The sequence below is a fragment of the Spea bombifrons genome, chromosome 3 (genome assembly GCF_027358695.1).
Source record: "Spea bombifrons isolate aSpeBom1 chromosome 3, aSpeBom1.2.pri, whole genome shotgun sequence".
In the NCBI taxonomy this organism is placed as follows: Eukaryota; Metazoa; Chordata; class Amphibia; order Anura; family Pelobatidae; genus Spea; species Spea bombifrons.
This window is the reverse complement of record NC_071089.1, coordinates 24,869,278-24,896,897: the sequence shown is the minus strand read 5'-3', so window position 1 is coordinate 24,896,897 and position 27,620 is coordinate 24,869,278. Positions and strand designations below refer to the sequence as shown.

At 38.6% G+C, this 27,620-nt stretch overlaps 1 protein-coding gene across 2 annotated transcripts; it reads left to right on the top strand.

Annotated features, from left to right (window-relative positions):
- RRBP1 (ribosome binding protein 1) lies at nt 1–26,751 on the top strand. 2 transcript variants are annotated; one of them, XM_053461165.1, is made up of 24 exons: nt 1–166; nt 5,633–6,411; nt 10,989–11,137; nt 11,931–12,053; nt 15,271–15,423; nt 16,270–16,388; nt 16,926–17,079; nt 18,385–18,523; nt 18,683–18,870; nt 19,116–19,153; nt 19,276–19,366; nt 20,158–20,250; nt 20,700–20,792; nt 21,033–21,116; nt 21,275–21,364; nt 21,539–21,631; nt 21,748–21,819; nt 22,081–22,176; nt 22,872–22,955; nt 23,569–23,652; nt 23,994–24,062; nt 24,637–24,726; nt 25,055–25,198; nt 26,333–26,751. In XM_053461165.1, the coding sequence occupies exons 2-24, from the start codon at nt 5,655–5,657 to the stop codon at nt 26,369–26,371; spliced, it is 3,042 nt and encodes a 1,013-aa protein (XP_053317140.1). In that variant the 5' UTR covers nt 1–166; nt 5,633–5,654; the 3' UTR covers nt 26,372–26,751. The 2 variants fall into 2 exon arrangements, with proteins under 2 accessions (XP_053317140.1, XP_053317141.1); XM_053461166.1 differs by lacking the exon at nt 25,055–25,198.
- The last annotated feature ends 869 nt before the right edge of the window (nt 26,752–27,620 follow it).

Sequence of the window (27,620 nt, the reverse complement as noted above, 5' to 3'; positions counted from 1 at the left end):
CGAGTGGAAAGAAAAGTGCCACGACTCCAGAGAGTCAGCAGAGAGGCTGAACCGGCTCAGAGAGCGAGTCTGTGCCAGCAGGATTCCGGCTCTACCGCAGCTCCCACCGTGTGAGCCTCTCCACAGCACCGACCGGGCAGCATTTACCGTGAGCTTCCCTCTGCAGGTAAGGAATACATTGATACATTATTGTGTTGACAGTCACTGCGATAATGGGTTAGAATAGACAGTCTCTTGCATGCGCTGTCTCTTTATGTCAGTGTCTCTTCTATCACAGCTGGATCTCACTGTCTCCACGGCTCATTCTAGTTTAGCAGACGGAATGTCTTGTATGATAATCGTGGATTTTTTTGTGTGCGGTGTCATGACTATGATCATCAGTTTAGTGGGAAAAAGGGAAAAAAGAAGTTCCTGATTTTCATTGGGGAATGAGCTTTATTATAAGTGTCTGTGTGATCGGTACGGTATCTTTGTAACAAGAACCTTTAAGAAGCTTGGGATGGGTGCTTGTCTATGAGGATGTCAGATCGGGTCCGGCATATAAAGAAAGGAGCGATCGTTTGGCAGAATTTAAACTTAAAAGTGACCGGAAAACTTTGTGACTTGCGTGGACTTTGCATGGGAAATCATACGGGAAGCGGTTGGAATGTGTCTAGAATCTACGTGTCAGTGGAAACTTCATGCAGAAAGGCTATTCTTGTAGACGTTGTTTAAAATCAAGATTTAATGGTGATATAATAACGATGAGTATGGAACTAGACGGGCATTAGATGTACCGTTTCGATGATCCTTGTGAAGCCAAAGCACATTAAGATGTGCATTAGCTTGCGATCGTGAAGCAGATCCAGAACGCATGAGTTGGTTGGAGCATCTAGAATACCCTGCTTAATGAGAACTTATTGTGGGGAAACAGTCTAGACGTTTTTGTTGGTTCTTTTGTTAATGGGAATGATGAGACAGGCAGAGCTATGGATGGAATCCCCGCAGTCAGGGAGCCCCCCCAATCTGTGAGCTGCCTCTAGAAGAAGCTTACGTGTCCACATTTCTCATCAGATCTGCCTGTGTGAGGGACACGTCTACTTAACCCATCTAGCGGTCTGGAAAAAATCACTGGTAATCTCCATTTCTCCTTAGGGGATGGGCCTTATTAGCATATGGGACGGTATGTTTGGTCTTCCCTTACGTGTAACCTACTCTCTATTCCAGACTTTGGAGCTGTGCTCCATCAGCTTTGATCTCTCATTCCTAATTTGAAAAACTGCAGACATTATGGAGCTTTGCACACAAGCTGCCCAAGCCTTGCAGCCCTATGAAAAATGTTACTGACCTCTCTAGAAGGTCTTACAAATACAATTAATGATAATTATAATAGTAATTATGCCCAAATAGTTTTCCACCAGAAACTATTTAAACTTGTTGGTAACCAATTCAAAATCCTCCCTTGCATATTTTACTATCTAGATAATTGGTGGTGCGCCTAGAAAATGCCTAGAAATTACAAGATCTGTTTTTGAGTTGCTATGGGTTTATTTACATATTTTAAATTATTATGTTATTGTTTATGGTCTACAAAAAAATTATTGTTTTCAGTGGCAAAATAAACAGTCATTTCAATTAAATGGGAAACAGCTGGGTCTGACACTAAAATGTGACTTTGTCCACAAGGAGCAGCTTGTGTTGTCATTAAAGGGTTAATAAATAACAAAGACTTCTTACCCCAAGTGTTCAACGCCTTGAATGTCCTTCAGATGAAGATCCAAGTTCCAAGTTTCAAATAAGCCACCGAACACATCACAGAATGATTGAAACTAGAAGAGATTTCAAACGAAGAGGCAATTATGCCGGCTATAACCCACTTTCAAGAATCAATGAGACGATAAAACAACGTTTCAATAAAAAAAAAATCAAGCTTATGTAGATTGTAAATTTAATTTTGCTGAAAGCAAAGATATGGATGGCCGAATTTTAAGGGAAATATGATGTGTTGATGAGAAATGTGTCCTTCTTCCCTTCTTTCATATGAAGAGACACTTTCCCCGGAGATCTGAAGGCTAGTGAAAGTAGGGATAACACAAAAAAAATCCCAATTCAGAATAACATGATAGAACCAAGTATGTGGGTGGTTATTCTTTTTTTTATTACCAATGAAGTATAAGAACTTAAATCTAATTACTGCCCTCAAAGTCAGGCAAATAAAATAAACCCTCCAACCTATAATATAAAGATCTGGTAGATATTAAGCATGGCACACCCATAAAATATACTATTAAAATGTTTTATTATATGCAATTAGCTTTACAACTCCGAAATGGGTATTTTTCAGTTTTGCCTCTAGGGCATGTATTCCTGGGCAGCATTTTTGATCAATTTTTGACACCACTAATATAATAATTGAAATCACCTGGCCTCTTTTATTGGGAACTAAAAATGCTCCCATAGCTTACTGCTCATGTCTTAATAAATGTGATATACTCATAAAAGGTATTCAGGTGTTCTTTAGATTACATTTATTTATGAGGAGCCCGTAGATTCTGCAGAGATATTACAGTGGGGGGGTTAAAATGCATAAAATACTTAAAATTGTCAATAGTTATATTTCTACACTAAAGAAGGATAAGAGCCCTGATTTTTTTAAGATGAGCCCAAAATTTAAAGAGAGGGACTACTTTGGTGAGGGGGATTGGATTGTAGTGAAAAGCTAGGAACAAGGTAAAAGGCTTTGTCAGGGTTCTGCTGAATCCCTCCATTCATTAGGGGAGAAAATAATTTAAAGTGGACCGTCACGGAGTGTCCCTTTACAGGGACTGTGTCTGCAAACCTAAGCTTTAAAGTTGCAGTATACCTAGAGTCGGATTAACCAAGGGGCACATTGAGTGTTTGGGTGCCCTGAGTCCCCATCCTGTGGTAGACGTTCTTGATTGTTCCTGGCCGGCCCCCACTACTGTCATAACCTGTGCTGCCTGTGAGCTCTGTATTAATGTGAGGGGCACATCAGACACTGGCAGAGAGGATCCAACTCTATAGCAGGTATGTATACCTGGTATGGCAGGGAGAATGGCATAGTTTAAATCTCCCAGCTCCTTTGGTTTACAAATAATGTCTCTTGAAGTGAAAGTTTGTTAACCTTCACCCTTAAAATCTTTTATTGAGCAGTGATAAGACCAGAGAGCTAAAGCTGTAATAAACACTTGATTGACAACTTAAACAATAAGGTAAATATTTACGTTAATGGATACATTAATGGAGAAATCTTCACAGTAGATAATTTGTGTGGGTGTATTGCAGACTTTCTTTAGTGGGAATTTCAGGTAGCGTCACCTCAGGGCCACCTTCAGGGGGCACAGCTGGTACCCTCTATCATGGGCCCCCTCATTGGCCCTTATGGACTGTTAATTGGCACGGAACCCTTGTGGATTTTAGAGCTCAGTTGGCCTGGTAGGCCCATCAGAAGCTTTAGAGCCTGGAACCCATTGTTAGTATGGGATATGGGATGGGGCAACGTGAGGAGCATAGGGCAGGGTGGTGGGACAAGTCCTGTATAAAATGTATACATAGCGTGACAGGGACACCAACATGAGGAGTGATATGTAGGTTATATGAAAGGTAGCAAGTAGCTTATCTACATGAGTAGTTGAAAGACAGATATACCAAATGATACATCCAGTCCTGATTATCTAGGAGGTGATGTTGCAAGTAGGCAGAGCTGTTTTGCTTGGTGATGATGCAGTGCCACTTTCTGTGCACAAAATGCACACATAGCTTAATACAAGCTTTACTGCAACATGGATGCTTCGTAAGCAGAGTAACTGTATTGGTGGCCGATTGGGACAGGCAAGTGACCAAATCTGGACACCTTGCAGGTATGGTGGAAGCAATAATGTCAGCTACTACTTGGTTGTCGCTATCACATAAAAATTCTGCTATTCTGCAGAGCCAGTTGTTCTTGCTAACTCAGTTCAGTTAGCAAGAGTAAATTATTATGATTATATAATGTTTTTTTTGGTCTGGTAACATGTCGCTTTCATGCTTTTAAAGCGTAAGTACTTTTTTCAGACATTCTCCATACATGGATAATTAGCTGTCATTACTAATTGTTAGCTTTACACTTTCAAAAGTAAGATCTTCACTTGTTGGCTCTGGGTATGAATTTCTCCTGCCGACTAACCCAGTTATTCCCTGGAGATTATAATTTTCTTCTTGTAGCACAGTAGCTATCAGGACACTTAAAATGCTAGGTAACTAATTGAATATGGAGCTGACTACATCTCTAAGGACGCCACAATTATCAGGAATTCACTCAGCTCTGCTGCATCTGCGTTATTGCATGAAGGGAAGAAGTCAGACACAGAAGGCAGACATAGAATGACCTGTCATGCATCATTATGTTATCATTATAAGGATGTCCACTGTTCAAAAATACAGATCATGTATCTTGCATAGATATCAGGACCTTTCAGCTGAGGTAATGGTCTGATGGTAGCCTAGCTGATCCTGGTTGCACGTATTACCAATTATCCTTTAATTGTGGACCCTGGTTACTGTCGAACTGCCATCGTCTTGCTGCTTTGGACTAAAGGAAAAACCTTATATTTTCTAGATAAAATATTGGGTGCTGATGATGAGGTTTATAAATATGCTGACCCTTTTCTATACATGGTTCTATTCCCAAAAGTATGTTTCATATTTCTGTATAAGCACGGACAATTTTTTTAGAAAAATTTCCAATTATTTGACATGTTTTTTTTCTTCTTGGAAATGACTGGAGCTGTTATCTCCCCAGCTGACCACTAAACATGTTTTCTTTTTTGATTACCTGGGAACTTTGTGTTACCAAACAATACAAAAGGGGGTATTATTTGGCAGAGAGACTAGACTGCATGTTGATACGTCGATGCCTCATATTTTTGTAAGGTTGCTGTGTGAGGGATTTTACGTAGCTTTATTCATTTTACTGACTTTTTTTGTAAAGCAGTGTTTTATCTAAATGGTCCGCATCAGGCCAGTGGTATATTTATGAGTGACGCCTGCCTCTCTACCTCCACAGTTGCCATGCATTCTACTGATGGTGACAGAGATCTCCTTTATAACCAGCCTATTGAGCAGGAGCGCACAGGAGAGCCTCTCTTCTTTTCCAGCAAAGAGGTCCCTAGGTCTAATATTGTCCTATTCTTCTTTAGACAGAAGTGCTCAGATATACCTTGATTTATGCCATGGCCATAGGCATGGATCATACAAAAAAAAAAAAAAAACACTTGTGGAACACAGTTAGCCAGCAGACCTGCCACAATGTATTACCAAAATCACAAAGATCATTACTGGCTCATAGAGCAGCTTGCAGTGGAAAACATTCCTTCCATTTGGATAAGCGTGAAATGACTTGATGAATCAGAGAAAATCTGAAAGAAATACAAGCCTGCAGAATTGGAATAGCTCTATGCTGTTTTAGTTAGTTTAGTTCTCTGAGATGAGTTATGTTATAAAAAATGAGTACATAGCTCATTTGTAAAGTCTTCTTTCATTAACATCTATTTGTGATTAATCTAGGACCTAGGTTATAATTCTATATACATATCAAAGTATGTGGTAGATGTGTACTTAAGACAATTATTTATATTTTATTTTTTATTTTTAGACATCAAAGCATTAAAAACAAAATGGATTTGTACGACCCTCAGACGATAGGAGTAGTTGTGTTTGGCAGCTTCATGGTTATATCTGCCATTGGTATTGTCCTTGTGTCCACTTTTTCCATGAAGGAGACATCTTATGAAGAAGCATTGGCCAAGCAACGCAAAGAGCAGGAGAAAGGTCTTCAACCCAAAACCGATAAGAAAAAGAAAGATAAAATCAATGAGAAGAAAGGAAAGTCCAAAAAGAAGGATGATAAACCAAATGGTAAATTACCCGAGCATGAAACATCTCAGGATATCGTTGAGCAGAAAAAAGCGGAAGTGCAGCCTGAGGTAGTAGTGGAGGAGAAGCCAGTACGTGATGCGCCTATAGCACCTGTTGTGGTTCCAGCTCCTGCTTCCGCTCCAGCACTGGCTCAAGCATCAGCTCCAATACCGTCTCCAGAAAAAGCAGCTTCTTCTCCTAAAGACAAAAAGAAGAAACAAGAAAAGAAGGTGCAGAAAGTTGAACCATCCCAGAATCCAGCAGTGGTTGTAGCACAGGCTCCGATTTCTAAGGCTACAGTTTCCAAGACGGCTGCTTCTAAACCTGCTCCAGTTTTGGAAGTGTCTGCCAAAGAAGTCCCTGTGGTTGCTGTTCCTCCTGTGGGATCAAAGCCAAGCCCACCTGTCACCAATTCTATCCCTCCTAAGAAGGCCGAAGCTGTTGTAAGCCATGAAGAGTCCAAGAATGACGCAGCTCCAAAGAAGAAGAATGTATCTAAGAAAAAATCTGAGACAGGTATGCAGTTTTTATTTTTCTTTCATTCATATTCGTGTTTAGTCCCTATTTTAGAATGACATTAAAGGGAAGAGAAGAGATCTTCAAGATCCACTGTCTAGGAATAAAGGTTAGCAAAGTGGGTAGATCTAAATTGATCCAAAAGTGGACTGAACATTTAGTTGAAGGTGATACTTTATATTTGGGACCAAAAGCTTTTTATTTTTATTATTTATTTTTATTCTGTGATAGTCTAATTAAAGTTATCACTTTCAACTAATCACTCCAGTTTTAAGCATCTAACCTTCCAGGTAAAAAAGTCATGCTTTTATCTGCTTACCTTAGCTGCGGAATCCCTACTTCCCTTACTATCTAGGGTGTCAGTCCATCTTTCTTTTTCTGTCCATAGTTATCCCTCACTGCACCGTTGTCCACTTTGTCTGTTGTTGTCATTTTCTTCTTTCTGTCTTTCCTTCTTTCTTTTGACTGTCATTGTGCATCTTTCTTCTATCCTCTCTTTTTCTCTGATGTTTGTATATATATATATATATATATATATATATTTGTGGCAATAATAAGTCTATTTCTTCAGTGTAATTATGGCCTTTATGACATGGAACATTTTAAAAATCATTCAGCAGAAGAAGGGTTGCTAGAGGCTTTTCTTGTGCAGAGACAATATCTGGAACACATTAAAATTCCTTATGTTCAGGAAATGATATCCTTTGCTTTCTAAGGAAAGAACAGATACCGTCATGGCATAAAAGGAGTGACTATGCAATACTTCTAGCTTTATGAAGTGGACACTCCAATATATATATATATATATATATATATATAAACTAGCATTCAAAAGTTTGGGTTTACTTAGAAATGTTCTTGTGTTTGAAAGAAAAGCACATTTTGTACTTCAAAATAACATAAAATGGATCAGAAATACAGTGTAGAGATTGTTAATGTTGTAAGTGACTATTGCAGCTGGAAACAGCTGATTTTTAATGGAATATCTTCATAGGTGTACAGAGGCTCTTTATCAGCAACCATCATTCCTGTGTTCCAATGGCACAGGAGCTAATCCAAGTTTAAGTTGGCTTAAGTTTAAAAGGCTAATTGATAATTAGAAAACCCTTTTGCAATTATGTTAACACAGCTAGACATTTGCATACATACATTAACAATGGTTAAGAAACTGTAAGCTTCTAAGTTAAAATCTAAAATCTTGTATAGCAGCAGGCAATGCCCACAAACTGCAGGTGGATTATGTAGGAATCGGCCGTGGGAAACTGCTACATTTTGTCTGGTTATTCAGTTGACCTTGGTAGAGTGCAACATAAAATCTAGAATCTTCTTAAATGTTAGTTTAATTACAATGGGTTAAGTACGGATGATGCTGTAACATATTTGGCCTTCAAACGGCAATCTTCTAGAAGCTCCAAACCTTTGGTAGGTATGAGATGTCAACAGAAGTATCTGAAATGGTCTACAAACTGAATTGTGTAAAAGTACTATATTCTTCTCCTTCTAAGTGACTTGGTTACACAAATAAATAGAAATAGGTCACATAAAAGGTTTAGAGGAATACCCTCTAGTTATACCTATAACCAGTCCAGAGTCTCTTATTTGGCATTTCAAGTGGAAAGTATGGGTGCTAGGGTGTTATTAAAGTTAAACAAACAATTTAAGGAAATACCTTGCCTTTGCCAGGGAGATGGCCCATTTAAGTGCACACCCAACACTAATTTGGCTATTACTGGTATAATAGAAGGCAACCCTCTTTACTGTTTTTATGACAAAGGGTGCCGTAGGCAGCTGTCAAATAAACCAATTGTGATTACGTACATAGATTACACCACTCCCCATTTCACATCAGAAATATGCTAGACAATGAATTGTAGGAAAAAATAGAACTTTGAATTGTTCCAGTTGAAATGACATTTTTCTTTCATATTTCCTGGTTTCTATATTAAGAGCAGCATCTAAAATCTCCAGTGTTAAGAAGAGAACATGTTTGAGTTGGTAAAAAAAACAACATATGAAACCTTCAATATCGGAAATCTAGACATGGGAGACCTGAAGTGTTATATTTCCAACGCAATAATTACCTAGCAAATTTTCACATTGCAGCATTTCACAGCCTCTGCTTCACCCCATGCGACGAGGGATTTTTACTCGTCTGGTCAGCTAAAAAAAAAAACCAAACCCCTTCTAGTCAAAACATTTAGACCTAACCAGTGAATATACTTGTTCTGGTATTATGTTTTGTTACTGGGGCTGAAGGGAAGTCGTTTTTCCATCAAGTATAACACTGTTTAGAGAAGCCTATGTAAGTTTTTTATTTCAGTTTTTCAGTGTGTGTGTGTGTGTGTGTGTGTCTGGCTATGGTAGTGTGTGAACATGTGTCTTTGGGTATGTTAGTGTGTGGGTCTGGGCATGTTAGTGTGTGTGGGTATTTTAGTGTCTGGACATGTGTCTTTGGGTCTGTTGGTGAAAGCGTGTGGGTCTGGGTATGTTGGTGAAAGCGTGTGGGTCTAGGTATGTTGGTGAAAGCGTGTGGGTCTGGGTATGTTGATGAAAGCGTGTGGGTCTGGGTATGTTGGTGAAAGCGTGTGGGTCTGAGTATATTGTGGAAAGCGTGTGGGTTTGGGTCTGTTGGTGAAAGCGTGTGGGTCTGTTGGTGAAAGCGTGTGGGTCTAGGTCTGTTGGTGAAAGCGTGTGGGTCTAGGTCTGTTGGTGAAAGCGTGTGGGTCTGGGTCTCTTGGTGAAAGCGTGTGGGTCTGGGTCTCTTGGTGAAAGCGTGTGGGTCTGGGTATGTTGGTGAAAGCGTGTGGGTCTAGGTCTGTTGGTGAAAGCGTGTGGGTCTAGGTCTGTTGGTGAAAGCGTGTGGGTCTAGGTCTGTTGGTGAAAGCGTGTGGGTCTGGGTCTCTTGGTGAAAGCGTGTGGGTCTGGGTCTCTTGGTGAAAGCGTGTGGGTCTGAGTATATTGTGGAAAGCGTGTGGGTTTGGGTCTGTTGGTGAAAGCGTGTGGGTCTGTTGGTGAAAGCGTGTGGGTCTAGGTCTGTTGGTGAAAGCGTGTGGGTCTGGGTCTGTTGGTGAAAGCGTGTGGGTCTGGGTCTGTTGGTGAAAGCGTGTGGGTCTGGGTATGTTGGTGAAAGCGTGTGGGTCTGGGTATGTCAGTATATGTGGTGGTATTTTAATGTGTGAACATGTTAGTGTGTGAATGTGTGTCTTTATCTAGGTATGTTAGCGTGTGTGTCTGTCTGTGTTAGTTTGAGTGTCTGGGTGTGTCTTAGTGTTGAGTGTCTGGCTGTGTTGGTGTGGGTATTTGGGTATGTATAAGTGCGGAGTGTCTGGGCGTGTTAGCGTACATGTCTGGATGTGAGTGTTAGTGCAAGTGTCCGAATGTGTGTTGGTTTGGGTGCCCCTCCCGAGGTCAGTCTCTTAATCTGCCCCCTGATTACTTGAATTGTGCAGAAATATAAATACCTAACTGTCAACCTGCTGAAATCTCTCTAATTACTCATGGAGACTGCCCAAAAATCGTAGGAGGATGGTAAATTGTTGAAAAATGGGTTCTTTAAAGATACATAAGTTAAAAAAACAACAACTGACAAGTCACTTCATATTGGAAACAGTTTTGTAAGTGGTTTGGCCTTACCACAAGTCCAAGCTTATGTCAAGATAAGTAACTGTCAACCCTTAACTAAGGAAGTGTCTGGATGAGCTTAACTCCAGTCGCTTAATGTGCCTGAAATGAACGTTTCTTATCCGTTTGCCTTTAACCACCATTGTAAGTGGAAAGCTACAATTTTAAACTAGCCCACATACAACTTTCATTGCTTATAAAACATTAATTGTTTTGCCTTTCAACATACTTTAACCTCTATAGCCTTAGGACACATAGTAAGTTGCTCAGAACTGCTATGATTTCTGCCGCACACAAAGGAATTAGAGAAGTTTTATCTTTTTTAATTGCTTTGCCCGAAGGAGAGTGAATTATGTTACAATGTTTGTAGCGTTAAACACAAGGGACCGAGCAAGTGCAAAGTAATTATAGAGAACGAGCAATTTTAGTGCAGTGCTCAAAAATGGCGCCATCACCAAAACAACCAAAGTGATGGCGATAAGACCACTTCTAAAACTGTGCACCAAAACTGCTTCTTATAACAAACTCACAAATGAGCAGCTGCAAGCAAAACACTTTTCTGAAGATAGAAAAACAATTGGCAAGATCGTCTGGACTCCTGTATGTTCCTGTATATTCTGTCCCGTGTCAAGGGACATAGTTGTAGGTTTGTGAGGATCTATGAACCTGTAATAGTATTTTGAGTTTGACTTCAAATTTTAAAACGCCTTTCAAATTAATGCTAATAGTCATTTCAGGTTTGGAATTCAGAAAATTAAAAACCAAATATGGGTCTTTATTACTGATCCACTTGGCATGATTTGCCCCTTCCTGATGGTAGCGTTCTAATGCAGACACTAGAGTGAGTAGGGGATGAAGAGTATGAGTGTGGTGAATTATATAATAAAATTATAGACAATGCTTCTACATAGCAGATACCTGTGTATTAATGTATGACTTTCATTTTGCTTTTGCAGTTGTTAACGAGCTGGATAGCGCCATTTACCTCCCCTACAAGACCCTGGTTTCTACTATAAGCAGCATGGTTTTCAGTGAAGGTGAAGCCCAGAGGCTCATTGAAATTCTAACTGAGAAGAATGGTATTAAGCAAGGAACCTGGCACACGGTAATGCCCGCTTTGTCTGTGTTTGTGTCTGCAGAGTCTAATTATTTGTAGAACACAGACAGACCCACTAATAATTGTTAGGGTGAAAGATGTAGGTGTTGTTGGTGTGGCAGGTAATACATCTTGTGTCTTTATTCTAGATAATGGTGACTGAATGCAGAATTCTCCAGTATAGCAATGCTAATCTAACATTAATTATTTATTCTATAGACAACAGCGTCAAGTCTTAAATGAGAACACTTAGTATCAGAAATGAGTAAACAGCTTCATGCCCATTTGGTTTCATGATCAAAAACAAGACACCTTTGGGCCATTAGTGAAGCTATGTACGAGCAGTTTACTCCTCCCTAATACAATGAGAGATCCCATATCCGTCAGATTCATTATGTGATGGCTGTTTTAAACTTTGACTGATGAAGCTCCTTATGACAACATATAGTGAATCATTTACCTTGCTTATGCTTGGTATTCTAACCTGTTAGGCAAGCTAGAGTGCCTACATCAACAGACTGGAGAGGCTTGGTAATGTATGATGTCATGGCACCGGTGACTAGGGGACTCGAGTGGAATTATGTTGGCTGTATCTTTAAGAGTGCGCTTCGTTTATTTCAATATTTTAACCCAGTTAGGATAGCAGAACAGTTTATGAAAAGCCACACATCTAATGCACTCATGGCAGATGTTCTGTTCCAGACATTAATGTGACGTTATTATAGGTGACAGTTTCTCTTTAAGGAAATTGAGGTCTTGCAAATAATCAGGACATTAAACCCTGCTCCGATGGCACTTACAGGCTACCCAAAAAGGAGATCCAGTTACTGCTCTAAAAAAGCAATTGGAAGAGAAAGAAAAGCAATTATCAGCTGAACAAGAGGACGCTGCGGCTGCTAAAAATAAACTGCGAGAGCTGAATAAGGTAAACTTGGCATACGGCCCCATACACCTGCCGTTCTCACAGGGCTGGAGCCGCAAAAGTAGAATAACTGGCCTATTAACTCAGCTTGGGAGATATGTTCTAAAAGTTTTTGAAGAGCTGCATATTAGCATGGATTCTGAAAGATTTATATTATTAGTAAATTATGAATGTGTGTGTTTACAATGTATATGTGTATGTATATATATACATATACACACACGCAAGAACGAGTGCACCCTTAGGTCTTTTTTCGTAAAGATATTGACAAAGGGTCTGGATGTGACCCGAAACGTTGATGAATTTGTCTAATCTGTTGGAATAAAGAGTATACATACATACATACATACATACATACATACATACACATATCTGCCTGTCATTAAAAATGTACCGTATTTGCTCGATTATAAGACGAGGTTTTTTTCAGAGCAAATGCTCTGAAAAATACCCCTCGTCTTCTAATCGGGGTCGTCTTCTAATCAGACCTCAAATAGAGGTCTGATTAGGAGACTAAGATCCAGATCCCCCGCAGCGCTGCAGGGGACCTGGATCCTCCTGTCTCACCCCCCCCCCCATCATACACACACTTACCGGTGCTTCCTTGCTTCCTACTGCGTTGCCGGGGCAGCGGGTTGACGTCTACGCGATCCGCGTAGACAACGTCCGCTGCAGCCGGAAGGAGGTGTGGCTAGCAGCGGGGGTTGTCTGCGTCCGTCGCATAGACCTTCCCCGACTGTCAGAGATTAGAGTTCCCCGCACCGGTGCCGCACCGGTGCGGGGAACTTTGATCTCTGACAGCCGGGGAAAGTATACGCGACGGACGCATACAAACCCCCGCTGCTAGCCACACCTCCTTCCGGCTGCAGCAGAAGGCGACGTCAACCCGCTGCCCCGGCTGGAAGCACCGGTAAGAGAGGGGGGAGAGCGGGGGAAGGGGGGGGAGAGAGTGTGTGTGTGTGTGTGTGTGTGTGTGTGTGTGTGTGTGTGTGTGTGTGTGTGTGTGTGTGTGTGTGTGTGTGTGTGTGTGTGTTAGTTAGTTAAATGGGGGTATAGGGTGTGTGTGTGTGTTAAATGGGGGCATAGGGCATTTCTGGAGTGGCGTTAAGGGGGGATTTAATAGCGCACTCTGCCTCCTGAAATGCCTTATACCTCCCTATATGCCACTCTGCCCCATAATATGCCTTTTAACCCCCTAAATGGCAGAGTGGCATATAGGGGTATAAGGCATTTCTTGAGGCAGAGTGCTCTATACAATGCCTTTTAACTCCCATAATGTCACTCTGCCTCCTGAAATGCCTTATACCTCCCTATATGCCACTCTGCCCCATAATATGCATTTTAACCCCCTAAATGCCAGAATGGGATATAGGGGTATAAGGCATTTCTGGAGGCAGAGTGGCACATAGGGGGTCAAAAGGCATACCATGGGGCACAGTGGCATATAGAGGGTTAAAAGGCATATCATGGGCCACAGTGCCATATTGGAGTGGCAAGCCTGGGGGCAGATGTGCGTAACTGGGGGACAGGTTGGAAAATACAAGAAATAAAAACAAAAAAAATCTTTTTCTCAATCATAGCTTTTATTAAAAAAAATAGTTTACATGAATTAACATTTACTGGTAAAACTTTTTTCCTTTGGGGTCGTCTTATATTCAGGCTTTTTCTTTTTTTCCTAAGTTAATATTCAGATTTTGGGGGGTCGTCTTATAATCAGGGTCGTCTTATAATCGAGCAAATACGGTAATTCATCCTACCCTTGCATCAGCTCCTTTCCACATTAATGCAATTACTGCTCACCCTTGGCATAGGGTAATCTTTGTGAATACCCAATCAAACTACTACCAGCTCTACCAAGCATGACCGACAATTCCCTCGTAAGAAAAGGCTATTAAATGTATAGCAATATATGTCTTCTCTCTCATATCCTCCCTATATGTTATGTATAAAATAAGGTTCATCTTTTCTTTTTTTGGAATGATCAGATATCTCTTTACTTTCCATATTTTTTGTTTATGGCTACATAAATTGTTTGGATGTAATAGGGCTCCTACTTCATAAGCAGATGAGCCCCTTTGAGCCATTTAGGCTATATATTTTTAATTTGCACTTTTTTCTTCCCTTATTGGGGTATTTGTGCTGGGAATGGAGTTTATCGGTTATTATTTCCCCAGACCTAAAATATAACTGTTTTTTGTAACGTGTAGTGTTGTCCATGTTACAAAAGTTGGATTGCAACATTTGAACTTGTCTCTGCTGGTAACATCTTAATTTTCAAGATTCAAGTTGAAATCATGTTGAGTTTTTATTTGAGTTCATTGAAAATCAATAATTCTGTGAAGCAACTGATGACACACAAATTACATAATAAAACTGGAGATGAATTCATACTCGGTACTAATGTTATTTCATATTTCTAGTTTTATAAGTTAAAGATAGGGGCCCTACTAAATCTTTTTTGTGCAGGGCCCACTTCGGGCTACCAGTGGTCGTATGGATAGGTCAGTCATTAAGTATTTATTTCACTGACATCTTCTGGATGAAAAATGTATTACATTTCCACAATTTCCATTATATATGCAATCCAAAGAGCTGATTTCTAAACTTTTAGAGTGGGTGTAAAACATAAACTATATGGACAAAAGTATTGGGACACACCTCTTGAAATTGAAATCCGCCACAGGCGGATAAAATCAAGTTACTTTTGTCAATCATGATACATTTCCTAATGTGTTAATTTAGAAATACATTTTGTGAAAAACTAGGGATTACATATAATATTCGTCTGCTTGAAAGGCCACATCTATGGCATGTATACTTTATAGGCTATGCTCATCATGAAAAGGGAAAAGATCTGATGTACATAGGAGGACATTATCTGTATCTCATTTTATTGTTGGCTTTGCATCAGTTTAAATTTTTTGGAGGCAGACCAGTTACTTGAAATCTCTTAGCTAGCCTCTGTGTGTTAGCGACCTGATGGTATGCTAGCTAACAGAATACAGAGATGTTTACGTAAATAAGCAACTGATCCACAAGAATGGACCAGCTGCGTATTTTTTTGGGGTATCATGGGTTCCTGAAAGTGCTGGATGTGGGATGTGGAGAGCTCCAGGGTAAATGAAACATTGTTTTTGGGGGAAAGATCCGTGTTGGGGTTCGTCATCTTTTCCCACTGTGTAAAATGTACATCGTGTTATTCATACTGGTTTTATTGTAGGAACTTGCAGCCGAGAAGGCCAAAGTGGTTAGCGTGGAAGCAAAATCAAAAGAGCAACTATTGTCCAAAGACAAGGAGATTACAGCTGTGCAGGCTCGTATGCAGGCCAGTTACCAGGATCACATAAAAGAGGTCCAGCAGCTGCAAGGAAAGGTAACGGCAGCTCTACAGATATCTCCCTTCCCTTTATCTGTCTCTATTTGACCAAGATTATAATCACAAGAATGCAAAATAAGGCTTTTGAAGCAGATCTGTTACAGTTTTATACACAAAGAAATGCATTTATAAATTAAAACAATACAATATATGTATTTATAACATACCTACTGTGTCTAGCAGTCTTTGTAAGGGTAAATGAGGAGAAGGAAGAGAACTTCAGGATGGGAGATTAATTAGACAATCGGGGCTCTGCCACTGCGACACGGATCTCAGCCTCCTCAAGATTAATGTTTAGGTATCTCCAAAAACAATTACACTGATGGACAAGCAAAAAGCGCCGGCTTTAGGAATTTGAATTAATTAATCTTCTTTTGCAGAAGATTCTGTGAAAGTGAGAGATCCCCTTTTAACTTCTGTTTTAAATTTGAGTGGAATTTTTGTGATGAATACAATAAATGATAAGGTGACTTTGTTGAATTGTTTCGTTTGTGTCAGGTGAACAATACAGCGTTACGGTCTTGGTTTACATTGGATTACAATTAAAGCTGACTAATAAATACCAATAGCGTTTTTGTTTGAACACATTCATTGCCAATGTGGGTACAAAAGATCCTGCTGTATGTTCTTTGTCCCTCTGACCTTGGAAAATCCCAACATTGTATTTCCTTGAGTGATTCTGTAAACAATGGTTATGCCAATCGATTTGTCCTTTAGCCGTATTACTTTCAGTATTACCCAGCTTTATCCATTTTTATCCTAATAAACCTAATTGTATTACCATCATACAGCACTAGACTGTTATTTATATCAACGTGTGTGTATCTATTTGGAAACCCTCAGATTCGAACTCTACAAGAAGAGATTGAGAATGGCCCCAAAGCCCAACTTGCTCGTCTGCAGCAGGAGAACTCTATCCTAAGGGACGCACTTAATCAAGCCACAAGCCAAACTGAGAGCAAGTAAGTGATAAAAAAAAACCTCTAAAGTATTATACCATTCAATTAAGATAATTTCCAATTTTTACCTGAAAACCAAGCAATGATAGGCAGGCACTCCTACTTTATATTGGCTAGATAGCTGGGGGGGGGGGTTAATCCAGGGCCGGCCATACCATGGAGCAGAGTGGGGCAGGCGGCAAATCCATGACTTCTCATTGTAGAGCAGTACAAAATATGAAGACGGTATATAAATCAAGAAATAACAGTAATCAGTGTATCATAGCTGGGCATGGATGGCGGTTTCTTCTGTTCAGAGAAGGAATTGTATGGATAATGTATATCTTGTTTTGTTATGTGTCTTGTTAAAGAGAAGGTCCCACAACTTCATAGACTTAGAGTTTGAGGTCAGCATTATTATTATTCTGATTATATATATATATATATATCCTCATTCGTTATTTGTTATATGTAAAAGTGACTTGAGCATCGTTAGTGACCACAAGCTGACAGTCGTTGTAACATCACTACAGTAGAAAATAATGGTATCTTCTCTTCTAGGCAAAATGCGGAGCTGGCCAAACTCCGCCAGGAGTGCAGCAAACTGACGAAGGAACTTGCTGAAAAGAATGACTCCTTCCAGCAGGAAGAACAACGTAGAAAGAACCAGGATAGTAAAGTAGCTGCTTATGAGAAGCAGGTGTCACAGTTACAGGTAAGACAGGGAAAAGCCTTTTAATGCAATGCATACTCTAGCTGCATGGAAACAAAGTAAACATCACTGCATCGTTCCATACCATTTTATCCAAGTTCTGCAGCTCTGAATAGAACTTGCAGTTAGAAAAGGATCATACCCTAACCCAAAAAATACTTTTAATGGCAACTGTATTTAGCAAAATATCATTCATCATATTAACCTATGCTGTATATCCCACCGTGTACATATACAGTGGCTTCGAAACACGGTTCTATAGTGAAATACATCTTTTCACATGCAATACTTCAACATTTGCTCAAAGTATAATTGGTATGTGTACCTTTTTAAGGCTCTGGGGTAAAAGCCAAGAGGGAGGTTGAGTAAACTTGTGTCACTCTGAACTGACCCCGTCTCAGTTGGCAGTGGCCAAGAATTCATTGCTTTTTCCTGGAATTTGAGGACGATCACCTCTCGAATGAGAGGAAAACCGTACACGCAGCTGCTAGATATGTCCGTGTTTTGCATATGCCTGGCCTCAGGATAGGAATAAAGTCCTGCTCCAAACAAACTTCTGTTTAGTTTCTTATGCCTCTTTTGGGATGACCAGAAGTTTCCACATTAGAGAATGGCAGAGAAATAACAGAGTCTTTGTTGCAAAGTCTGCCATATTCCAGTATTCCTCGCAGCCTCACGTTCTTTGAAGATGAATCTGCTTTCGCAGCTTTGTCATTAAATGTTTAACTGGGTTGTGTCAGGCTGGACAGGAATCCATTTGCTTGGTTTCATCCATTTGGCATTGATACTTTGTTTTAATACTGGCGTTTAGGAAGTAAACAAAATTAACGCAAATTCCTATTCCTTTCTATCTAAACAAGTTTCTTTAGCTGCTGTTTTATTGTTTAGTTTATTATATTTTTTAACAAAATGAAAGATCCCGCTGAGTTCTGGGGGGATATGGTCGTATCCATCAGAAACACACAAGCAACCCTAAAGTTTTGCAATGGCGGACATATTCAGTGACGTTTATTCTCTAAAAGATCTAGGCCTTGTGAAAAACCTTTCAATGTTAAGATTTGCATATTTCTGGTTTAATATAAAGAAAAATATGGATTGGAACGGGTATATAGGGTAAAATGTACAGCAATGTCTTAAAAGTTTGACTCTGGACCTCTTGCTTTCTGAATAGGCCTGTATTGGACTGGTAGGACAAGACCTTACTGCGGGCAAATGCGGATTACATAGGGGTTGTCAAAGTGGATTACTAGACACTGACCTGCTCTGACTTGGCTTTGAAGATAAAGTTTAGCAACTTTTTTGTTTCAGACTTTACAACAGGAGAGTGAAGCTACGCTCCAGAAGAGATTGGATGAAGTGAACGAGGAGCTGCGGAAGTCTCAGAGCAGCTACAAAAACCTACTCTCCGATTCAGAAAAGGCCAAGGAACAGCAGAAGAACTTTGCAGGTGAATAGCAGGGCTACGTAAACCACCAACATATTAGACAAAGATACCCATTTCACAAAGTCAAATAATAATGAGTTGATGTTCAAAATATTTGTGGTTTTTCAACATTATCTCAGAGATTCATATATTATATATGTGTCTGATGTGTTTTCCTGGTAGATCTTCAGACCAAATTGACGTCTTATGAAGCCGAAGATAAGCAGAAGTCAGAGGAGCTTGACAAGCTAAACAAAAAGCTTCAGGAAGTTACAGGTGAAAACGTCCAGCTTAACGAGAGGATAAAATCCATTGAAGCTTTGCTGGAGGCTGGTCAGAGCAAAGATACAGAAGCAGAGAAGCAGCAACAGGTAAGGGCAAGTTGCTTAAATATCAGGCTTGGGTGCCAATATTGTCAATGTGGGAGAAGTTGGGCATTACAGAAAAAAAGAAATCAATCAAAAAATGTTAATTAATTCAACTTGTGTCTTAGGGAATGCTTTTAGTCATATTAATGTACATTGTCATTTTGGAAAACATATAGTGTGTATTAAACAAAATGGACCATGCTTTGAAACTGTAGGCTCATACGCATACAAATGTCGTTTGTTAACAGGAAACTAAATCGGCTGAAATTGAACAACTACAGGACAGGTAAGGAGAAAAAAAACATGTGTAAATATGTGTATATTGTTGCATATGTGTTGTTAAACTGACCTGTTGCTATGTTTCTGATAATGGGCGTTTTATTTTTTAACCTGCATTTTTGTTTGTAGGCTTCATAGAAGTGATGCTCAGATTTCCTCACTGGAGAAAGAAATCACAGAATTAAAAGATGCAGTTGAGCAGCAGAAAAATAAAAACAATGTAAGTTTCATTGGTAACGTATTTAAGGGTTTTGTAGACAAGCATTCATTATATATATATATATATATATATATATATATATATATATATATAAAATATATATAGTGCAGTGTCATTACATTGCATTAAAACAGTGCTTATCCAATATAAGAAACTTAAGCATGCAAAGGACTGTGCACTAAAATACAACCCAGGAGTAGAGTTTTGTAGAGGTAAAAATGTATGGAACAAACATTTACATTTCTAAATCAATGACGCTAATGCTATAGAGTATAATCCCGCTGTGTGCGCAGAACGACTAGGGCCATGCATCCGCTGTCCCAATGTACAGTGTAATTGATTACGTACATAGTACCTTGTTGTTGTAATGTACAGACATATAAGGATTCATCCCCCCACACACACTCATAACCCAATGGTAAAGATGCATTGTGGTTTTTTTATCCTGAAGCTCAGCTCCTGCTCTTTTTCGTGCTCATTTTTCCCTTCCATGATTTTGTAATCTCTTGGCATGAATGCTGCTGTTGCTACATTTTCTGAGAAATGTTACTCTGTTTCCCTTTAGACACATAAATAACATTTTTCATTGATCCTGTTCCAGATAAGTCCTGTACATGATATATCTCTGACCTCTTTCATATGTATATTAGCTATTTTGTTACGTTTGTTAGAAAGTACCAACCATACATTATACATACTTGTGTGTTGACTGAAAATAGACAAAAATATGGCGTATGTAAAGTTAGTCATCCACCAACACATCAGGTTTATTAGAAAATATTGTTTTATAGGATTTACGAGAGAAGAATTGGCAAGCCATGGAGGCTTTAGGTCAGGCTGAGAAAACCTGGGAAGAAAAACTGAATGCTGAGAAGAAAGTAAAGGTAAAATAAATCTATACTGGTGCTTAGTGGTGCTGTACTTATGTGATATATGTAATAATAATAATATATGTATTGTTTTATAGAGCGCTATCATATTCTGCAGCGCTGTACAATGGGTAGAGAGGACATAACAAGTAGTATACAACATATCAATTTGACTTAAAGAAGCAACAAGGGAGGAGGGCCCTGCTCAAAAGAGCTTACAATACACATAATAATGTCTAGACCCATCCCTCTCTTGTCTCGCCTGAATATTGGTGTTCTAAAGTAATGTTTGTAATGAGAATAACAAGTCAAATATTTTATCTCCCATCTGTAACCTCCATGTCAATCTTAAGGGACCTTAATTCTTTGGTTGGTCTCCATTCTATCTTGTATCGCCCCCTTGTGGCCGAAATGCAAATTACATTTTATTTTATAATGAGAAAATGTTTCTGTTTTCATTACAGGAAGACACAGCGCAACATCTCAGGGAAATTCAGACACAGACAAAAGAAACATTGCTGTCCTTATTCCCTCAGGTCACAGTAGAATCACAGCAGGTAAAGTATATAAGTGGATTAATAAATGGGTTGAATGAGATATATAGGCAAGGGAGGTCCTTTGTAATGAAACTCAGTTAATGTTTGAAATGGCTCATGCAATGAATACGCAATATTTATTTTAACATTGTGGGAAAAAGAAGCAACATGTGCTAATTTAGAATTCAGAGAAAACCATATATAACACTGTACATAAATGTTATAAAATTACATTTTTTCCAATTTCTTCACCTATTACAGGCATACAATGAGTGGTTACAGGAATTCAGGGAAAAAACCTCAGGCATCCTAAGCCAGCAGTCTGAAAAATCATCATCATCTTCTGTAAGCACTTTACCACTTAAATTTTTTGACCTACTAATGTTAATAATAACAAATAGCTAAAATGTTTCATGACTCGGAAGCACATAAGGTACCGTAGTTTCACTGATGAAGCCGCATCAAGGGCAATTGTTTGAAATAGCATTTGTGTTTGCATGTAGGAATTATCATTGAAACTGAAAGAAGCAGAAGAAGCACACACTACATTACAAGCAGAATGTGAGCAGTACAGAACCATCCTTGCTGAGACGGTAAGTTGCAGCGCTACATTTAAGAATAGTATACTCCTAAAAAAAATTTAAATTTTTTTTAAAAAAAAGTAAGTCCACAACACTTAGTTTGTAGATGTCTGTGGGTTGAATTTAAATTTCGTATACATTTCATGCATGTGTTATAATCAATGTTCATCCTTTTCATTTGTGTAGGAAGGAATGCTCAAAGATCTTCAAAAGAGTGTCGAGCAGGAAGAACAGGTGTGGAAAGCAAAGCTAACAGAATCCGAGGAAGAACTCCGGAAGGTATTGATCTTAAGTACAAATTCTATAGAAATGATCCTGTAGAAATCTCAAAATCTGTACACGCTCATCACAAAGTTGTGTGTTTTAATTGCGTTTATGCTTTCTGTGTTTTATAGTCACATATCCAGGTGAAATCTCTAGAAGTGGTTGTGGAAAAACTGAAGTTAGATCTCCAAAGTACTGATCAGGTAACTTAACCTCTCTGTTATGACTTTTATGAATACCGCTGTCTGATTTTAATGTGTTGGTAGATTTGGCATCTGCTGTACATCTGCCTGCTGTTGTGTGCAGAATAAACCATGCTCCTTCACCGTCAGGCCATGAACAGTGTCTTTATGTCTCTCTCTATGATAGAATGCAGTGCTGATATGTTCTCCATATATATGGTTTTTGTTCTATATCCAATGAACATACAGGTATAGTAACCTTGAGTGTCTTTTTGTTTTCAGTTGAAAGAATGCATCTCCCTCATGGAGGCTCAGCTGGAAACCCAGATGAATTCAGCAAGCTCAGAATGTCAGAACTACTCGAAGGAAGTAGAAAGTGTATGTATCTGAAACGGGGGAACACATGTGTGATATAATGGGGAAAAGCATTTCGTTGGCGAGGTATGACGAGATCCAAACATTTAACTGTGAATGTTCTCCTACAAGAAGGACCCATGTCACTGATTTAATTGTGTTTGTGCAGGGCCAATTCTACCCTTCTTGCAGGAGGACTTAACTTTCAAATTGCATCGACACACCTACAAACTCGGCTTATTCGCGAATATAATAATCACCACTGTGCAACCTTTGTGCAGTTATGGGAATACGCTGCAATGCAGTACATATATTAATGCAAAATATGTTATTCTCGATACCAGCTATCTTATCTGTTATAGGATAGTATCCTATTTTTAATAAAATGTATGCCTAGACCTCATTCTCTAGTTCTGCTAGAATACACAGTAGTTTCTTTTGAGGAAGTACAAAAAAATGCTGCAGTTAATGCTACGATCATAAAATGTCATGCATCACGGGAAGTGACCGTCTAGATTAGATAGGAATAAAGCTCGAACCTCTTAGTAGCAGATCATTTATTGCTTTCAGCTGATGGCAAGCTGCTGCATGAATATGACCTGGTCTGGTGACCAAAATGTACAATGCTGGACTTTTAACAAACTTTTTGTTTTTAAATTTAAGCCATTATGAGGATATGTCAACTTTACACCTTCCATTGTATGTTTTGTTTGCATTAGTTGCAGCAGCTTTTATCTGAATCACAGACGCAATTGGAATCTACGAAAGCGGAAGCGAGGAAGCAAAGCAACGAATTGTCTCTGGTGAGTTGACCGAATTTGCTTTATCTATCTATCTACTTATGTACTTTTCTTAGTATAAGTGTCCATTTAATAGTACTAGATCATGATTTCAATGATTACCCTAAAAATATATTCCATGATTGGAAATAACATGTCCTCCCTTCAGCTTAAGAAACACAATGCTTAGGTGCGGAGTGTTCATGCATACGTCAATAACAATCAAGATGTACGGTTGGGTAATATGTTATTTAGTAGGGCATTTGATGGGTTACATGAGCAGTGAATTATTCTGCTCTCCTTGATAAGTGTGGTCATGTGGTCATTGGAAATCTGTAAATTGAAGGGAAAGTCTAATCCCCCAAATTGTATATTTTTAGCTGATTTTCTAACTCTAGTAAATACAAGACACATGCCCCAATTGGCATTCAGTAAGATGCACTGAAGTCCATGCACAGTGCACTCCGGCATACAGCTCTAACTCCCTGCATACAATACAGGCAGCTGGGGGAAGAGTTACATGAAAAATGTCTGCAAAGATTTGCATGCAGTATTGACTGGACGTCAATATGCATTTAGCAAATATTTGGCTTTGTTGTGTCAGTATGCAAATGTATTTATTTATTTATTTACTTAGCTCCGGCAGCAGCTCCGTGAAATGCAGAATCACGTGCAAGAAAGAGAAGCTATTGTGATAGCAGAACATCAAACTAAACAGAAGGTTAGTGATGCACATGTAACAAGATCAGATTATGTTTACTGACTCTGCAGTCGTTATCAGAGTTCCACCGACTTTCAGGCTAGTATACCGTGATCACCTAGCTTATTCTCTGGTGGTGCCCCCACTTACCGATCCTTGATTTAAACCATTTGGCTCACTCACTCATGTTTTTTTTACGTAGGCGTCTATCTATCTACCTACTTACCTACCTTCTTGTCAATGTACCTTCAGTGTCTATGTATGCTAATGTTATTGCGCTTCTTTTATACCTACATTTATTATATATGTCGGTGTGAATTAAAATATAACCTAATATAGTTTGTCTTTTAATGTAATCTCAGGTGGAAGTTCCGCAGTTAACACTTGAAGAGCAGATTGCGGAGCAGAACATTTCCTATGAGCTGGAACAGGTAATATAGCTAAAATGCCATGATCTATTTTACATGTCCATATAAGTGCTGCTTCGCTTAGGCCAAAGCTCTTTTGCATATTAAGCATATAAACTTTAGCACCTGTCATTTTTTTTTTGTTTACTGTGAATGGTTGATTGCATACAATCATAGAGGGGTCTTTTCACTAAAAGTAGATTTACAACATTAATTAAACAACATCATTACAAAAAAAAGAAAATGTAATATATATATATATCTATATAGTAATACAATGTATTTATTATATATTTATGTATAATGTGTATGCTATATTTATATATTCTATATTTTTAAACAAATGGGCTTTTGTAAAAAGGTAACTTTTACATATGTGTATATATACTGTATATATATTTAAGGAGCACAAGTTACCCAGAAGCATTTCACCTCTGATAATGGGAAGTGGGGTAAGGAATAGAGTTGGTGGATGATACCAAGCAATAAACAGCAGATTTTTGTCTCTTAAAACCAAGGCGATATGGAATGTGGACGTCCTGTCGTCAGATGCACTCACATTTTATATTTTCTTCCTTTTTTATAACTGAAAATGCAGAAATCAGTCCTCAGTTTGCAACAAGAGCTGGAGAAGTTGAAATCTGCAGGGGAAACTGCCTCCGGCGCAGAAGAAGCCCAGCAATTAAAGGTGTTTACATAGTTCTATAATGGTGTAAAACTTAATACACCCATTTGAACTTTTGGTCAACCTATGTCAAAGTGTCATATATGTAGGAAGAGTAGTGCTGTTTTTTCGCTAGCCATATTTTCTTTATGGTTGCATCAATTCAAGTCACCGACGCCACATACGCAATAAATCAACCAATGGTGTAATCTTCTTTAACATCCTTAAAACTTTCTACATCTGGATTTAGAATCCAGACTAACCGAATCCTGAAAAAGTCGTAACGATTCTTTTTCAGTGTTGACTGAAAATCTTTCTCACTAACCTTGTTGCTTCACTGAAAATATCGTAGGAAAGACTTGACAAGGAAAAAAAACTAACACGGGACTTAGGCCAAGCAGCTACCAAACTGCTACACCTTTTGAAGGCCTCCCAGGAACAACTAGCTAAGGAAAAAGAACATAATAAGCACCTGAAAGACAAACTTCAAACAACGGTACTAATAACTTTTTCTCTCCTTTCCTCACTTGTATTCTTTCGAGAATATTCTAGAACACTAACCACTCTTCCGAACTGCGCATATATCTTTCTGTATTTCTTATAGAACATCATCTATTTTATTGTGCATTAGGATGGACCAGCCCTAATGATCTTCTCTTGCAAGAGAGGTGAAGATGGCCTTGCATGATGGTTTCTTGGAAGTCACCTCAACTATGCATAGGCCAGCTTAAACCTCCTTGGAGAATCTAAGTTTAGTGAATACACCTATCAGTGTCAATTTTGAGCTTAGTAAATATGAAGTCGCCTCTGCCAAAGCTACTACATCTACTACCCATCAGTACTTATATCTTAACAAGAAACAGTAGGGCATTGATTCTCCTTTGTAGTAGACAACTGTTTAGGTAGCTAGTCTCTTTACTACAAGTTACAAGTTGTCATGTTACTTCTAAATCATTTAGTATATAGTGATCAACACTAGACCAATGATGGCTAAATATTTTACATTACAAGTCATTTAATCGCATAGAAGGAAAGTAGTGGCGTTAAAATTAGAAACGGTGTAAAATCAACACAAAGGCTTCTTTGATTGCACTAAATATGACCCTGTTGGCCATAAGAATTGGGACTTTATGGTGCCAAGAGGAAAATAGGTTGTTTTAATTCAAAAGGGTACTTGGGACTGGTGTACACCTGTTTGTTGGAGATGACCATGTACTATGACACTGTCCACATGGTTATATTCTGGTTATATAAGTTTATAGAAATAAAGATGAAATAAACTCGACGTCATCCTCTGGAAGCTTGGACCCTTGGAAAAAAATTGCAAGCTCCATGGAGACCTGGGACGGCTACTACTAACTGTTAAATTACGTAGGGACCTGAAACTTGGAAATAAGGGTTGCCAAACTCGGTTGAGTTATCCAGAATTTGAACAACCAAGTAACTTGTGATTTATGGAAAAGAACCTTAATGTGTTAATATAAAAAATGCCCAAAATGGTGTGTTGGTGATACTTAACATTTTGTATTAGAGCATTTTTAGTTTACTAAAAGGTAATCGGGCTCCTTAAGAACATTAAATCAAATGAAAATATTGTCACTAATCAATGATTTAAATTTTTTGTTTCTAGGAGGAAGAAAATGATTCAAACAAGGGGACATCGGTTTGATACTAGGAAACTTGTTCTGCCATTATGCCTTAAACATTCCTTTCTTGAGATTAAAATTAGTAATAATGTTATAGTGAGCCAAAACACTTCTTAAGTACAAGAATAAGAAGTAAATTAATATACATTTTTGCTAATCTGAAAAACCTTACATTCCATTCAAAAATCACTGACTGCATCAGTATGCCAAATCCACAAACCTATATATTCCGGACAGCAGAAGACATGGATGTTTTGAAAAAGGGAAAGACTTTAAACTTCATACAGGATCAGTGCAATTAATTCAGAGTCTGGGGCGAAACCATCCAGTGAATTCAAGCTTGATATAAAGTCATGTGAATGGATGGTTATCTAAATGCCAATAAAATGTTGATGTGGCCAAATCTGCCTCTGTCCATCTCTTAAGCTAACACTATTATTGTTATTTGTTTATTTATATAGCTCATTATATTGTCTAATGTCTAATGAGAGCCTTGACTCATCCCTGTCAACAGAAGCCAGCATCGCTGGCCATAACCGGCCGGGACTTCTGATGACTCCCACTGCTTGCTGATCGCACACATTGGAATCAGCAATACAAGGCTATGGGTCCAAGCTTCTCTGTCTTCCAAGAAATTATAAAAAGCAAAACAAATAAAAAAAAAAAGAAAAAAAAAGAAATATATAGTTTAAAAATGAAAAAAAAAATAAACTATATAGGGTGCTCACTGACGTCCATAAAATATGGACTACATCCAAAACCCTTAAGCCAGTAATATGCAAAATAATACACTACCTAGTAATATGTAAGGGATGTTGAGAACAGAAAAAAACATGTACATATGGTATTCCTGTAAAAGGGATGTTACTGAACATAAATTCGGACATTGTTTAGAAGAAATTGGGAAATTGTTTTGAAATTGGGAAATTGTTTTTTCTATTTTATTATAGGATTTTTTTTTTATTATTATTATTATTATTATTTTTATGATTTTACAAAAAGGTCCTACTTGTCCGAGGGCATTTATGGAATCATGTTATAAAAATAAAAAACAAAGTGGTTACTAGGGTATGAAAATTCCTCTGGACCAAAATGGGTTAAATAAAACACATTGCAAGACACATGGTCAGTGTGTCTTGCAATGAGCAGGGGGGTACAATGAGAAATAACAGACAGGAGAAGTTTGACTAGGAAAGGCCAAGTAGTGGGGAGTTAACCTCTTAGTTGATAGGCTTCCCCAAAGAAGTGGCTCTTAACGATTTTAGGAAGGAC